Below are 16,735 nucleotides of genomic sequence, written 5' to 3'. Positions count from 1 at the left end.
GGGATGTTACCTTCTGAAGATAGTTTCATAGAAGGCAGGGAGCCCCAGAATGACTTCAGAATGTTCCAGCAAATCACCAGAACTGGTACACATGGGACATGACGCTGTGAAGTGGGCAGAGGGTTTCTGCCAAAGACGTGAGGACAGAAACACCTGGGTCCCCACATGCCCAGAAGCTGCCGTCCCACACCCCCACGTGAGCCCTACCTGAGCCCCATGTGAGCCTAACTGCACCCTCAGTCTCACCCCCGTCCCAGCACCAGGCTCAGCTCCCTGGGAACCCTTTGACTTTGAATGGAATGAGTTGCATGGCTTTCCTGTTACCACGTGTGTTTGCATTTGTTGTTTATGGAGATGTCACAGGCAGTGGTACGCTGGTCGCCCCATGCCATAAGGCAGGAGGCTGAGGCGTCACCCAAGCATCCCCTGGGACCTGCGCCCACAGGGACCGGCCATGGCACATCTGTTCCTGTCAGGAACCACGGCAGGAGTGCAGCAGGCTTCTTTCCCACCATCAGGCACCAGCGAGGCTCCCACCCACTCTCCCACCAGACCCAGTGTCTGTCTACACTGAGTGTCCACCTGGTTCCTCCCTGGGGACAGAGGGACGTGGACACAGCAACCCCAAAGCAGGACAAGAGAGATGAGGCTGCATGAGCTGGAGTGTCCCAGGGAACTGCCCGACACCACCTCCAGTTCTACTATGTCCAGGCACCGCGTCCATGGCGTGGGCCCCAGTGGATTCCACAGCCGCAAAGAGGAGCAGACAACAGAAGCAAGTCAGAGACTCTGTCAAATCCACCTCCTACAGCCCCCGGCCCTCCACCCTCCACAGCCACAGTGACACAGTGGCCAGGGCCCCAGAGACAGCAGGGCTCGCCGCGTCACCCCTGCCTGTCCTGTGTGATCACAGCCACCCTCTCCTGAGCACCCCCAGTTGCAACCCACACCACTGGGACACGTTTCAGCATGATGGCTTTAATAGCATCTGCAACAGAACCACAGCTGGATGAAGGGGGGTTTCGGGCATTTTTATTTTCCCCAGAAATGTAACTCACTCTGGCTTCTGCTTGAACTTCAACTGTGCACTAGGAATTCTCTAAATAGGAAACACATGTATTGCCTCAAAAAGACAGTCTCCTGTGAAACTAGGCTCCTCCTGCAAGGAAGGGGGCCCGCATCTGACCAACGTGCTGCCCTTGCCCCCAAGGCATGCCAGGCCTTCCTGGGCCCTCCCAACCCCATACCTTGGGTGACTGCTTCCTCCCGCTCTGCCACTGGCCTTGATGCCAGAGTCCTGAATGTGGAGCCTGTTCCTCCCGGTGTTGAGCCACTGGGCTTGCTGGATCTTTAATGATGGCAGTGCCCATGCAGCCCCAGGGGAGACGCAGCCTGGATGGCTGGTGGGGAGCCCCACTCACCCTCAGCTCCGTGCAGTCACCTGACCACCTCCCCATCGCTCCCAGGCTTTGAGGTGAAGAACACGCCACACGTGACAGGAGAGTCTGATTGTGTGGACACTTGAGGGCCTCTCCAACTACATGGCCACCATTGCAATTAACAGGTAAAATTCCTACTTTTTTGTCTTAAAGCTTTGTTCTACTTCAGTCTAAATACAACTGTGAGATACAGCGAGTGTCTCCGCCGTGGACACCTTTGTGGGGTGTGGGAGTGGGGTGTGCTCAGATCCTGCCAGTCTCAGCCACGCGCCGAGGCACTCTCAGGAGGATGGCTGGGAAAGCATCAGGTAAGTCTGTCTTTACAGTATTGAGCTTTCTCAAAAACCCCGAGCAAACGAGACCCAGGCCAAGAATGTTCTGGAGGCAGTGAGTGTATCTGAAGGTGACTAGGAACCTGCAGAGTGAGCTGGCTACACCTACCAGGCAGTGCTATGTGTGCCATTACCAGACATGACTAAGTGAGGCCGGGAGGAAAAAGTGACAAGCCGTGTCCACTTGAATTACCCCAGAGCAAAGATGAACACCTTTTTCCCCAAACAAGCTGGTCTCAAAGGAGTTTATGCCTATACAGACACGTAAAGTAAGAATTGGTTTTTAAAAACAGGCTGAAGAGACAGAGTGTCTTTATCCACTTCCTGGTGGACATGGGCAGACCCACCCACAAAACACTCCCTACAAAAACAGGGCCGGGCCTGACAGAGCCCCAGACCCACCTGCTGCCGACTCAGAGGCTCAGGGACGGGGAGCCCACACCCTGCGTGGACACAGTACTGCAAGATCCAAAGTGCACAGTCTCAGCCCAACAGACAGCTTTGCATTTTCAAGGAATCAACTGCAGGGGACGACGAGATGGAAGCTGCACCTGGAGACTGCATGTGCGCCACATACCCTGTGGGACACGCCCTTCAGCAAGGGCTCAGCAGGTTGGAGCACTGCCTGGATACTGGATGGTGCTGAGGAACGACTTCCTGTTTCCTAAGGCGACAGTGGCAGTATGGTTCTTTCTGAATGGCTCTTATCTTTTAATGATACATATGGAGATATTTACAAATGAAGTGATATGATGACTGGGTACAGCTTCAAAAATTACTTGGAAAGCCAGCATATTAGCCAGCAACCTCTGGACAAGACAGGAGTATTTACACTGAACATTAAAATTCCAGCCTCCCAGGCACAAAGAACTGAGCCTCCTTAAGAACCAGTGTTCAGCACATGAGGGCCGAGTGAGCCATGCACCCGACTGTGCATGCACTCATACAGTGCACACACAGAACACGCAACACACAGCAGGCATATACCTGCATGCATGCACAGTATACAGAGCACACATGCACGCACATGCATAGCACAGAGTACACATGTACAGGTACAGTACATGCACGCTCCACACACAAGACATGCACATACACACATGCCCATGCACAGTACACACAAGGTACACATACAGCACATATACCTGCACCATACATGAAACACATACACATGCACAACACACACATGTGCATACACACACAACACACATAATACACACATGTACTCACAGTACAAGTACACACACATGCACATGGACATATACACAGTACAAGTACATGCATAACATATGTACACATAGCACACAGAGTACACATAAATGCACAATGTGTACAGTATATGCACACTACACACAGCATGCACATGCACATGCATAGTAAACATACACACCTGTGCACACACACACACACGGACATGTACAATGGGTGCAGGTGGTAGCCAGGGCAGCTGTGTGTGCATAGGAATGTGTCTGAATGTGGTGCATGTTGTGTTCCAGGAAGTGTATGGACCTGGGACAGACACTGCCCTTCCTCCCTCCCTGCAGCTGCCAGCAGCTCCTCCTTGGTGCAAGGCCAATATGGATGGATGACCCAGAGCTTGTTTGTGGTCAGGAAGGCGAGAGGAGCAGCCTGTGGGAAGACTGGGACACAGTGCTGGCTGGCATGGCACTGGGGACATCTTACCTGGGTTAGTTCCTGGGTATCCGCCTCGGAAAGGGCTGGCAGGCTTGTCTGCAGGTGCAGTGCCATGCCTTCCTGGTCTCCGGAGGGTGGCTCACGGTGCAGGGTACAGCCCATCAGCCCAGATGCTGCAAGGAGACCAGATGGTCAGCAGTGACATCTCTCGGAGGTGCAACAACCCTCGTGTGCTCTGGATGGCAGAGCGTGGTCTTTGAGGCAGTATTCCTCCCGCCACCAATGCAGGACTGCTTCCTCTCTCGACCTCTGTGAGCCTTGCCTTGCCACCCAGCCCTGAAGGATTAGCGTCTGCAACACTGCAAACAGACGGTGGCCACTCTGTACCTCTCAGAGTAAAAGCCCTACATCCCAAGTGGTTTTATTTTATTTTTGAGAAAGGCTAAAGATTTAAGAGTATAAAACACAAGAATCATTGAACTCTGGTGAAATGCACATCACGCACATGACTGGGGAACTGCAGTGACATCTGAGCTACTCTGCAGAAGGCTGCGGTTCTGGAGAGCACAGGAAGTGGCCCACAGCCCAGGCCAAGCACTGCCACACGTCTGCGCCACCGAGGTGGGAGGTGAGTCAGAGCTGCCCGTGGTCAGGCTCAGAGAGGACCTGGGTGTTTCCGCCCTGTGGTGAGCCTCGGGGCTCCAGGCCACCTGCCAGAGGCAGTCTCACTCCACAGAAGGTGGCCCAGTGTGCCTCCTGCAGAGGCCGCCTGCCCTTTGTTTACAGAGCAGCTTCAATGGCAGCCTTGACACCCCAGGGCCCAGATAAGGGCGCAATGTTGTTTGCTCTTCTGCAGCACACGCAGCTCCCCTACATCTGGTGCAGCCGTCATTTACGAGGATGTCAGGAAACAGGCAGGGAGAGTACAGCTGCAATGCCAGCTCCTGATGGGGCAGGCAGGCGGGTAGGCGGCCTCAGCATCCCTCCCAGGGTCCTACCTCAGCCAGCAGAGCCCATGCCCTCCTCACTCCTGATGAATGCAGCCCGGGAGCAGCGGCCGAGCATGACCTCAGAAAAGGAGATGAAAGGGGGGATATCTGGGGGTGCACTCTTGCTGGGGCCAAGGGCATACCCCCTCTAGCCTATCACTCCCTAAATGATCTTGACAAGCTCACCTTCCAACCCCACCCTCCACAAGAGAGATGCCACCTCCAAGACGCCACCCCCACCAGCCTATCACCCCCCAAATGATCCTGACAAGCTCACCCTCCCTGATAGCACCCGGCTGAGCAGAGAAGGACGAGCCTTGCCCAGGACCACAGGGGACTGAGTACAAGGATGGCCCTAAAGAGGGAGCAGCTCCAGGCCCAGCAGATGGGTGCAGATGCAAGTGGGGAAGTGGGGTGAGACTCAGGTGGGAAGTGAGGGGCTCCCTTCACAGACAGCACCAGCGGGACAGATCGCCCAGAAGGCTGTTTTCCTATCCCACTCTTAAGAAACAAAATCTGGTTACAACCAACAACAATTTCACAACCTAGGTTTGCAACACCCAAGCTGTATGTGGGTGCTCTCTGGGGAGCTGCGGCCCACTACTGTGCTTCTCTGAATTTGTGCATTACCCACGGGAGCCTGCAGGCCCTCACATGAAGCTGCTCACTGAGGAGCCCTTCTCTGAAACACTGAGCCACAGTGCACAGGCCAAGCTAGGCTGGAAGACACAGCCACAGACTCAGAGGATGCGTGCCCCTGGTGACCTGAGATCACAGGGTGGCCCCCGTCCACCTCGCAGCACCAGCACAGCCTAGGCCACAGGAATGGAGGGGCACAAACTGCCCAGCCTGCGCTGCACCAGTGCCTCCTTCCTCCAAGAGCCCCACACCCCACCCTGCCCTGCCCAAGGCTCTCGTAGTCTGGTCTGCAGTGTGCTGTCTGCAGTGTGCTGTGTGATAGTCTACAAGCCTGCTATGTGCTGGTGCCCTTTGACTTGCTGGGTGTTGGGAGCTGAAGGACTGTGTGCTTTCCTCAGCATCTTCTCGAGCTGCAATTCCCTGGCTACAATGGGGCTTTTAAAAAAAACAACAACTATTTATTTTGTAGAGACTGCATGTGACCTAGGTTGGTCTCAAACTCCCGGCTCAAGTGATCCTCTTGCCTCAGCCTCCCGAGCAGCTGAGAACACAGGCATGCAGCACCACTACCTGCTAATTTTTGTGTTTTTGTTTGTTTTGAGACAGAGTCTTGCTCTGTCGCCCAGGCTGGAGTGCAGTGGCGTGATCGTGGCTCACCACAACCTCCGCCTCCCAGGTTCAAGGGATTCTCCTGCCTCAGCCTCCTGAGTAGCTGGGAGTACAGGTGCACACCACCACACCCGGCTAATTTTTTTATTTTTAGTAACACAGGGCTTCACCATATCGGTCAGGCTGGTCTTGAACTCCTGACCTCGTGATTCGCCCGCCTCTGCCTCCCCAACTGCTGGGATTACAGGTGTGAGCCACCGCGCCTGGCTTATTTTTTATATTTTTTATAGAGTCTTGCTATGTTACCCAGGCTGGTCTCATCCTCCTGCACCCAAGTGATCCTCCCACACTGGCTTCCCAAAGTGCTGGGCTGCAGGCATGAACCACCGTGCCCAGCCGACACAGCCTCTTAAGGGCAGAGCCCCTGGGCCTCCCTACCTAGGACATAGCTTTCATTTCAGCACCTGAGGCTGTGTGACAGAGACACTCAGCCCGTTCTGGAATTTTAACAAATAGGACTTTGCTTAAACACTCAGAAGGCTGGACAGAATGCTTTGGCCTCAAGCCATGGATGTTTCTGCTGGGCACTGTGGCTGGGGTCCTGGTGAGGCTGTGTTCCACCATCTCCAGAGCCACAGCGCTCGTGGAGCTGCTGAGTCACTCTTTTTAATATTTCTTCCAGGAAAGCTTAATTTGGTTCTGTAAGGATGGTTTCTGTCTTGGGGTCATGAGTGACTGCAATTAAACAAAAGCATCACAGGTGGTTCACAGCAAGAGTGGTGGGGTGACTCGACTGTCTGGGAGTAGGAAGTGTTCGAGACACCCAGGCATGGCCTTGCTGGCCTGGGGGTGCAGGAAGGCAGCCCAGGAAGAGCCCAGGGCACACTAAGGGCTGCAGAATGTCTTGGTCAGCTGGAAAGAGGGTGCCCTGAGGCCACAGGCCCCTGTGCAAGACACAGCTCCGTCTTCACCGCCAGTGCTGAGGAGGGGCTGCCTGCACCTGCCTGGGAGCGGGGACCTTGGCCGCCAGCCTGTCTGTCTCCAGCAAGCCCCTTCCCTCAGCCCTGGCCTCCAACACTCACCTGTCACCCAGGAAAGGCCTCTGCTGGGCCTAGTGGGCCCGTGAAGCTAGCGCACAGGTAAGGACAGCGTAGGGAGCTGAATGGAGGAGACAGCAGCTTGTGTGCTCCATCTCCCACTCAACCAATACGCGCGTGCAGGTGGGGGCTGAGCGGCTTCCTCTGATATGCTCCAGGCCAGCTGACGCAGTACCCCCAGGCTCCCCAGTCAGCCCAACCCGGGCCCGCAGCGCAGTAGCAGGCTCCTGGGTGCTTCAGCTCCAGTGGGAACTTCCCTGCCTCAAAAGACGCCTGGCACTAATGACCTGCAGAGACAACCTCAGCCACCCCAATGCTCTGGTCCTTTACTAACTGCCCACTCCATACACCTGCCTCCTGCCCTGTCCTGCTGCTGGTGCTGCTGTGCAGACAGACACATGGCCCGGGGAAGCACAGGTACAGGCAAGGCTGTCATCAGGGAGCTGGAAGCCCAGGCAGGCCTTAGCCCTAAGACAGGCAGTGAGTGACAAAGAAAAAACTCAGTGAACAAACAGCCTTCAAATACGCTGTGCACAGCAGGGTAGAGGCTCACGCCTGAAATCCCAGCACTCTGGGAGGCTGAGGTAAGAGGATCACTTGAGCCCAGGAGTTCAAGACCAGCCTAGGCAACACGGCAAGACTCCATCACTAAAAAAAAAAAAAAAAAAAAAAAATTAGCTGGGCATGGTGATATGTGCCTTTAGTCCCAGCTACTTGAGAGGCCAAGGCAGGAGGATGTCTTGGGCCCAGGAGGTTGAAGTTACAGTGAGCTATGATTGCACCACTGCACTCCAGCCTGGATGACAGGGCAAGGCCCTGTCTCTAAAAGAAAAAAATAAATAAAAAGAAAAAGAAAATACTGTGCATGTCTCTTGGTAGGATGTGTGGGAAGGAAACCTCACCCTGTGGCCTTCCTCCCAAACCACAGCCCAGGCTGACTGCAAGAAAATCTGAGACGGAGGCTGCTGTGCAAGCCCTGGCCCGGCCTCCAAAAGGCTGTCAGAACCCACAGGGCCCAGAGACATGTGAGGAGGATGATTGTGTGGTCCTGGGTGCTCCTCAAGGCAAGGACGAGTGTCTAGAATAAAATAAAACGTGCGCTTGGCACGCAGCCCTGCAGAGGTCTCTGGAAAGGCTCCCCGCCCTGGGTGTCCCTCCCTGACAAGCGCCCGTCCGGTGTCGCGAGGCTGCCACCCTGTGGCCACATATGCACCAGCGCTCGTCCCAGAGGCAGGGATTTCTGAGACATCCGTCATGGTTTCCACCTCCAGGGAGCCCACAGTTTCCAGCTGAGAGCAGTAAACGCAGGGAAGCTGGCACAGAGTCCCTGTGCCTACGCATGGACAACAGCAGCAGGCGGCAGGCAGAGGCAAGGCCTCAGAGCCACGAGTGCCCCACAGACTACTGAGCTCCCATCAAACAGGGCGTCGCCTTCTTGCTAACACAGCACCAGGCAGGGCACCGCACGCTCCAACCCCTGCATGGAGCCTCTTCAAGAACACCCTCTGGAGGCGCAGCTGCCCCCATGAGACCAGCACTTACCTGGACAGGCCAGGATGCCCATGGGGCTGAAAGTGAGCACGGAAAGGGGACACAACAGTCCCCCACAGGAGGAACAGTCCATCCCACACATGCAGCAGGTCCCTGTGGGACTGTGTGCTGCGTGTGCCACGTGGCAAGATGGTTGCCCCAGGTACTCAAAACACCACGGGCCGGGTGCAGCTGTGCAAGTGAAAAGACGGTGCTTGCTGTGGCTACAACCCACACTCAGGTGACCTAAACTAAGGGGGCCCTCCTAGCCGAGCAGGGAGGGTGACGCCATCAGTCCTGAATCCTGAACGCACATTAAGGCCCCCAGAAAAGGTCATGATAGCCCTCTGACCTCAAACAGCACAGATTGCAGGAACCCACTTACAAACACCAGCCCGTGGAACACAGGAGTGCTCGCCACCACGGTGCAGCCAGGTTGGCGACATGGCAGGGCCACTAAACACACTGAGTGCTTCTCTACTGGGACCCTGGAGAGCAGTCCTGAACTCTTCAGAATGTCACAAACTTCCTGCCTGATGCCACACATACCCGGGGACCCCTCTTCAGTCCCAACACCACCAGGACAGTCCCCAACTCCACAGCACATCACATACCTCCTCCCTGAAGCCACGTGCAGGAGTACACCTGTACCATTTACCTTGAATGTGGGTGAAGACCTCTGCTTCCTATGCTTCTGTAGCCTGTCTCCCACTAGGACACTCGGGTATGGGCCTGCCCTTTAGTGACAGCAGCTCATGGTGACCTTTGATCTCCTCATCCTGATCAACGGATTTCGTTACATTTCACACCACATGCTCCATTCCATAGGGGTCAATGCCTCTCTTTGCAACCCCTGACTTTAAGGCATATACAGAAAGGTGGTAGGTTTTCTGTGATTCAACCATGTGCTGCATATCTAAGGTGTGCACCTTTCATTTTTAGGGTGTGTATTCAGCCCTGGGGCTAATGGGACTCAATCTATTATTATGTGTATTTCTTTCCAAAACTTGAAGCCATCTGGAATAGCAAGCAAAACATTTTCATGTTAGAGAAACAGGTTATGGGAACTGAAATCTTTCTCTTAAGAGAAAAATTAGAGAAACTGAAAGGGTAGCAAATATCTCTTACTTTTAACAGACACCTGGCAATTAAAATCCTGAAGAGTACAGCTTTATATGCTGTACCTATAGACATGCATTATAGTGTGGATGTACATGTCACATACATGCACAATACATATGCATTGATACACACGTGTACATATGTATACATGTATGCGTATTAGCTATAATGCTAATATTAGAAAATGGAGTCTTTTATGACATTCAGATTTCTTAATCAGAGCTCGAAGACAAACTGCAGGGGAAAATTGGTGGATTTTACCATGGCAAGATAAAAGATTTCTGTAAGGGAGGAAGAGAGTCTACAGGAAGTGGCTATAGCCTCTAAAGCCAGCCAAGGCTGATGGTCTAGGATAGTAGGAAAGTCGTGCACATCTGTGGGGGAAGAAAGCACATGAGGAAAGAAGAAAACAGAACAGGCCATCCACAGAGCAAAACTTGCAGGGCCAAAACAAATACAACGTATCAGAGGCCCCACCTCCTAACCAAGGAAAGGGTAAAGGCAAGAATAACACCAAGAGGCCACCAGCCTCCCATCAGACGGGCAGGACCATGGCGGCTCCTAGCACATGAGCCTTGGTCCTGTGCTAGGGAGGAGGTAGGCCAAACTTGGTGGACATGCCAAGACCCAGGGTGTCTGCCCCTCAGCCCGGCCCCCAGGACAGGCCAGCTGAGCATTCACAATCTACAATAGAGTCTGCAGGAAGATACCGTGGCCACTCTACACACATCTGAGAATGCCACAAACACACAGAACCACGCTGCACAGTTCTCAAACACACAGATCCCTAATAGCATGTTTGGGTGCCAGGCTAGGAAAACCTAGCTTAAATGTCCAGGGAAACAGGAGTGGGCAAAGTAGGGGTGATGGGAATGGCCCCACCAGGGGAAGTGGAGATGGTGCCAGTCACAATCCTGAGGTGCTGGTTCCCACATCAAAATGAGGGGAGATGAGAGAGACAACAGCAGGAGCTTCCTTTTGCTCTGATGCACTCATTCTGAAAGCCCTTTCTGTGTTGTAGCAGGTTCTGCATCACCATAACTGAGCACCTGAGACTCGGTAATTTACAAAGAACAGACCTTTAGTCAGCTGACGGTTCTGTGGGCTGGGAAGTCCAAGGGCATGCCCTGGCTTCCACCAAGGGCTCTCGTGTTGTGGCAGAGACACTCGAGGGGGAAGCAGACATAGGCAAAGAGACAGAATCAGAGGGGCATCCTGCCTCCTAACAACCCACTCTTGGGAACTAATGCATTCCCAGAACTCATCCAGGCTTCCCAGAGGGAGCACTCACTCACTACCATGAGAACATCACTGAGCCACCCAGAGGGCAGAGTCCTTGTGACCAAACACCTCCCAGCCCTGCCACACTGGGGACCACATTTCCACATGAGCTTTGGTGAGGACAAACTGTATACAAAGCATGGTACCGACCGCTTTGGAATTCACGCACCTATCAAGTGTACAGTTAACTCTCAGTGATTTCAGATTCACAGATGTCAAGTACAAGGAAAATGGTCTGGAATTGTTTTTATATATAAACAAACAAGCTGTCTCTAGCAAGCTGGAGGCCAGCAGCTGCTCTAGGTGACGCATCTGTTAGGCATTTCCCACAGGCGTGCTGAGTCTGGCTGTAATTTTAGAAGTCTGTGCACGCGCTCACTGCCTTGTCGGTCACTAACCTGCATGCCAGACTGAGCAGCTCTTCTCTGCGGGGGAAGAGGTTCTTGCGCTTTTGAGCACCAATGCATCTTCTAACAGCTCCATCTTCTTGCTGAACTGCACTTCTAAAATGGGGATAACCTCTGGCATCTTGGCAGATATCAAACGATAGGCCATGTCTGGCTTTCCAATAAACCGCTGGCGGATGCTAATTTCATAAGGTGAGTGGACCTTGATGTCATCCACGTCTTCTCTTTCAAATCTGTGCATGAGCAAAGAACTGGAGTCATGTATTTCCAACCCAGACACAAGGACGGTGAGCCTCCCTGGTTTAACGTGAGACTCTGTTCTGTGGGAAATAATGGCAGGAATTTTTATCAGTATCCCTTCTTTCCCAAAGGGTTCACAACTGGTCATGGAGACATCTTCCCTGGGCTTTGTTTCCAGTGGTGTCTTCCAAAGCTTGGAGCTAAAGGGCCACCAAGCAGGAGATTCCAGTTCTGTCAGCAATCTGAAAAAGCAAACAAAACATGGAAAACTGGATCAGTTCATTTTTAAGGAGTAATACTTTCTTTTTGGAAAACGGTTTTAACCTTTGTAAAGCATGTTGCCATTTTACTCTACTTCATTTCCACAAGCACTCCATGAAGCAGGAAGCACAGGGACTTTTATCTCCAGTGTGAGAAGAGAAAGCTGGGGGCCAGGGCAGTGAGAACATTCATCTAGATGCAAAGCCAACCAGCAAAAAGACAGCAAAAATGCACACCTTCTGCCTAGAGTATCGCTCTGCCCACACCCTGCTGCCTTGATCCGGGTCATCTTGATTCAAAATGAAACCTGTACTTACTGTCTAGGGAGCTATCTAACAGACCTTTCTGCAGTGATGGAATGTTCTACGTCTGCACTCCCCATACTGTAGGAGGCATACGTGACAACTGAAGCTCTCCCTAGCAGGCCCCTTCCCCCAGCCTCAGCCAGACCCAGCATTAGAGTGCTTCCCCACCACCCACACTCTCAACACCCACTCTCGTCCGCATGCTCCAGATTCCTGTTGGTGCCGACCACACCTCCTCCTCAGAGTACACTCTGCACCCTGTCTTTCAGCCTCTGCTGGGATTGGAGTCTAGTTAAGCATCTACATGTGTGGGGACAGAAGCTGAGGAGAATCCGGCACGTCTTGCAGGATGAATCTCCCTAGACTGGGAGGAAGGGCTACCTTTACTAGCCAGGAAGTTTCTGTGGCCTTCAGGGACTCAGCGTCCCCACCTTCTGCAGACTGCAGCCATGCGTCTACAATGGGGTTCTCAGGGTCCCGTTCCTTCTCGGTCATGCCCTCAATGTCACAGCAGATGCCATGCACAGTTAGAATTCAGCCATCTGCAGCAGGAAACTCCAGATTCTATTTTCAGAAAGCTCGGTCCTGCAGCTACAGGAGCTAAGGGCTTCCCTTGGGGTAGATCCAGAAACGTCCAGGCTGTTCCTGGAGCACCCTAAGTTCATTTGTTTCTTTCCCCATGCTGCCCAGCGGGGTGACTGCATCAGTCAGTGTTCTCCAGAGAACAGAATCAGTGGGTATGTTGGGGGGAGAGAAGGATGGGCTCATTTGAAGGAATGGCTGCCATGGTTGTGGTATTGCACCTAAGCTAACTGCCATGGGCCAGCCTATTAGAATTATTAGCAAGATTACATGGGGAAAATCACGGCTACTTTCACTAACTTCCAGTTGAATGTGGCATTTCCTTCCATCCTGAATGTAGATAGCTTCAGTATTAGTCAAAGGACTGTCACCAACAGAAATCTCATCACATTAGTTATTCCAGATCTCAATACATCACATTAACCCCTGCTTTAAAATAACTGCAGTTACTACACCTGCCGTTGGCTTCAGTATCCCATACATCAATAGGAAGACATCATATGACCTCAGCAAGAGTTTACAGTACACATCCTGCGTTTATTATAGGCCATTCTTAGTCAAGATTATGTATCATTATCCAAATTAAAACAAAACGTGCACAGTCAGTTTGCTGACTGGCGTCTGGGATTTTGATGAAGGTAGAGGAGTGAGCACTCTGTGGCCTCCTTGCCCTGACTTATCTCTAAGTGACTAAGATTTTTGGTGCAGTAGATGGATGTGAAATGTCAAAGTGGTGCCCTGTGCTGGCTGCACCCAAGATGGTCTGTTTTAGTTGCCAAGAGCCACACTCACATGTTTTCTTTTACAGTGATGACTTTAGGTTTTCTTTTACAGTGATGACTCCTAGCCCTATAGTGAAGGTCTAGGGATGAACGTGGAGACTTCTGATTCCAAAATCATGCCATAGACACAAGCTGGCTCCGCTCCTCCAACTGAAAACCAGAAACAAAGGCACGGCACCAGCAATATCCCAGAACTCAAATGTGAGAATGGGATGGCCCCTGGAGCCACAGAGAAAGGAAAAATTCCGAGCAGAGACTAAGAGAATTGAACTCCCACATCTGAGACGTCCTTCATCTGGAGAAAGTTCCCCTGACTCACAGTCTCTAACCTGGAAAAAGTGAGATCGAGGTGAACAACCTGCTTCCCTGCCTCTTGGGCTCCCTGGCAGGTCTGCTCCCACCTCAACCCATGGGAAGCACTGCCAAGGGAGAAACGTTCCTGAGCACAGCCAGAAACAGTGGGGCACGGCAGGACCAGGACGCTCAGCCCTGGGTGCTGTGCACGATAACTCGGCCTAAGGAGACGCCTAGAGCTGCTGTTGGGCAGCACCACGCCACGGGAGGTGCAATCCCCAGGACCCCAGGCATAAGCCCCTCGCCAGCCTCTCCACATGATTGGGACATCCCCTCCAAGACCTACCCCATTTCAGACAGGCAGCACCCTAACTGTTTGCTGGAAATACATGTGGGCAGAGCCACCACCATCAGGGCACTGCTGAGGATGGTCAGAGGCTTCTGAGCAGGCAGAAGGACAGGCAGGAGCCTGATCTAAATGGCCAGGGCCGGGTCCAGAAATATTCTGTGTATCAAAGTGGCACCTGGTCACGCACAGGGGATTTTCTTAAAGGTGACTAATTTGCAAATTAGATCTTAAAGGAAACTGATATTGAAAAAGAAAGAAGAAAAATCATACTCATACCTAGGAATCTCAAAACTGAAAGGGGACTGAAGGTCCTCTGGGCTGGGGTCCAATGTGAGTCATGTTACACAATCTAAGAGATGAGAGACGCACTGCTCATGTGACAACTTACTAGGCTTTCAACAACTGTATATAGTCAGAAGTGTTGCTTTTATTAAGCCAAATTTTCTTTCCTATTACTTTACCACTGTTGATAAAAAAAAGCCACACTCTGTAATATATTTTAAGAGATTTATTCTGAGCCAAATGTGAGGACCATGACCAGTGACACAGCCTCAGGAGGTCCTGCGAACATGTGCCCAAGGTAGTTGGGTTACAGCTTGGGTTTATATGTTTTAGTGGGACATAAGACATCAATCAATGCATTGGTTCAGTCTGGAAAGACAGGACAACGCAAAGCAGATGCTTACAGGTCACAGGTAGATTCAAAGATTTTCTGATTGGCAATTGGTTAAAAGATGGTTTTCCCCTGGCGTTGGGCCACTCAGTGGCCCAGGTTCTCCTCCAATTGTCCCAGACAAACTCCACGTCGTTCTGCTGGTTGGTGGCCTGCAGGCGAGCTGGTGCCTGTGGATGCATTCCTGTCACCTTTAGTTAAGAGTTATTATCTAAAAACCTGGACTCCCAGCATGGGCACAAAGTGAGACTCCATCTCTACAAAAAATTTAAAAAACTAGGCTGGGTACGGTGGCTCACGCCTGTAATCCCAGCACTTCAGGAGGCCGAGGTGGATTACTTGAGGCCCAGGAGTTCGAAACCAGCCCGGCCAACATGGCAAAACCCTGTCTCTACTAAAAATTCAAAAATTAGCTGGGCATGGTGGTGTGCGCCTGTTATCCCAGCTACTCAGGAGGCTGAGGTGGGAGAATTGCTTGAATCCAGAAGGCAGATGTTGCAGTGAGCCGAGATCACGCCACTGCACTCCTGCCTGGGTGACAGAGTGAGACGCCATCTCAAATAAAAGAAAAAAAGAAAAAAAAGTAAACAAAACTAGCCAGACATGGTAATGCATGCCTGTGGTCCAGCTACATGGGAGGCTGAGGTGGGAGGATCACTTAAGCCCAGGAGGTGGAGGCTGGAATGAGCTGTGATCGCACCACTGCACTCCAGCCCAAGTGACGGAGTAAGACTCTGTCTCAAAAAGTAAATAAATAAAAACCTGGAATCAACTGAAAGGAGTGTCTGGCCTGGAGATAAGGGGAGGCCAAGGTTGTTATGGAGATTAGGTCTTATAGGTGGCCGCACTTAGAGATGACAGATGGCAAGTGTTTCCTATTCCAACCTTCAGGAGGAGGAGGGCATAATGAGGCATGTCTGACCTCCTCCTTCTTTTCATGGTCTGAACTAGTTTTTCAGGATTACTTTGGAATCCCCTTGGCCAAGATGGGATCCATTCAGTCAGCTGGGGTGCTCAGGATTTTACTTTTGGTTTATACAACTGAAGGACCTAGTTTAGCTTTCTAAAGAAAAAGGTCTCAAGTGACAGCCATCAGTTATTTTAGGCAGTCTTGGTCAGCTTTCCTCTCCAGGCAAAACACGTTTGATTCCCTCTCACGGGTCCTGGTTTTAGTCCTCTCAATTTCCTGTGACCCCCTCATTTCCTCAGTGTTCCCCTCAAAGGCCTGCAATGCTCCTGTGCCTCCTGAAGGAGCAGGACAGGCCACCAGCTCTGATCACAGTGCCATGAGGTGACCTGCCAAGCACACAATGACATGGGTGCACGCACTTTAAAAATCTCTATCCAGCCACTGCAGAAAACAGCATGGAGGCTCCTCAAAAAATTAACGAGGAACCGTTTTGGAAGTGCTGGAAAGGGAAGGGCGTGGTCTCTTTAAATGATATGGAAGAGGGGAAGGGAAATGCTGGGTAGAGGAGGGCGTGGTCCCTGGCTAGGGCTCCACCCTTACGGATGGACAGATGGAGGAAGGTGAGGACAGGCATTTTTGTTTTCCTGCCCAAATGCACTTCCCAAGACCACCCTGGCCTGCCACACCCCCATCCTGTGCCTATAAACACCCTGAGACCCTAGCAGGCAGACACACAGGTGGCCAGACCTCAAGAGGAGCACATCAGCAGAGGGACACAAGGGCGGCTGGATGTCGAGAGGAATGCACATAGGCACCAGCACGGCTGTAGGCCACCAACTGGCAGAATGATGCGGAGTTTGGCTGGGGCAGTTGGAGAAGAGCCCAGGCCACTCAGTGGCCCAACTCCAGGGGAAAACCGTCTCCCTTCGGGCTTCCCCATCTGCTGAGAGCTACTTCCACTCAATAAAACCTTGCACTTATTTTCCAAGCCCACGTGCAATCTGATTCTTCTGGTACACCAAAGCAAGAATCCCAGGATACAGAAAGCCCTCTGTCCTTGCAACAGGGTAGAGGGTCTAATTAAGCTGGTTAACACAAGCCACCTACAGATGGCTAAACTAAAAGAGCACATGGTAGCACACACCCATTGGGGCTCCAGGAGCAGTAAACATCCACCCCTAGACGCTGTCGTGGGGTCGGAGACCCACAGCCTGCCTGTCTGTATGATCCCCTGGAGGTTTGGGCAGCAGGGCACTGAA

The 16,735-nt window shown here is 52.2% G+C and overlaps 1 protein-coding gene across 11 annotated transcripts in view; it reads right to left on the bottom strand.

The window, feature by feature from the left end:
- SNAP47 (synaptosome associated protein 47) overlaps nt 1-16,735 on the bottom strand; it is a 44,844-nt gene that overhangs the window by 10,650 nt on the left and 17,459 nt on the right. For 10 of the 11 annotated variants that reach the window (XM_055233720.2, XM_055233721.2, XM_055233722.2 and 7 more), the window contains exons 3-4: nt 11,072-11,562; nt 3,455-3,579 (exon numbers count right to left, since the gene is read on the bottom strand). In XM_055233720.2, coding sequence (XP_055089695.1) covers nt 3,455-3,579; nt 11,072-11,562 — 616 coding nt within the window. Of the gene's footprint in view, nt 1-17; nt 2,436-3,454; nt 3,580-11,071; nt 11,563-16,735 lie in introns of those variants that run through there. The other variant, XM_063613975.1, reaches the window with a different exon arrangement.

The sequence above is a fragment of the Symphalangus syndactylus genome, chromosome 19, assembly GCF_028878055.3.
Source record: "Symphalangus syndactylus isolate Jambi chromosome 19, NHGRI_mSymSyn1-v2.1_pri, whole genome shotgun sequence".
NCBI classification, from domain to species: domain Eukaryota; kingdom Metazoa; phylum Chordata; class Mammalia; order Primates; family Hylobatidae; genus Symphalangus; species Symphalangus syndactylus.
The sequence above is the reverse complement of the archived record's forward strand: the minus strand, read 5'-3'. Positions and strand labels throughout refer to the sequence as shown.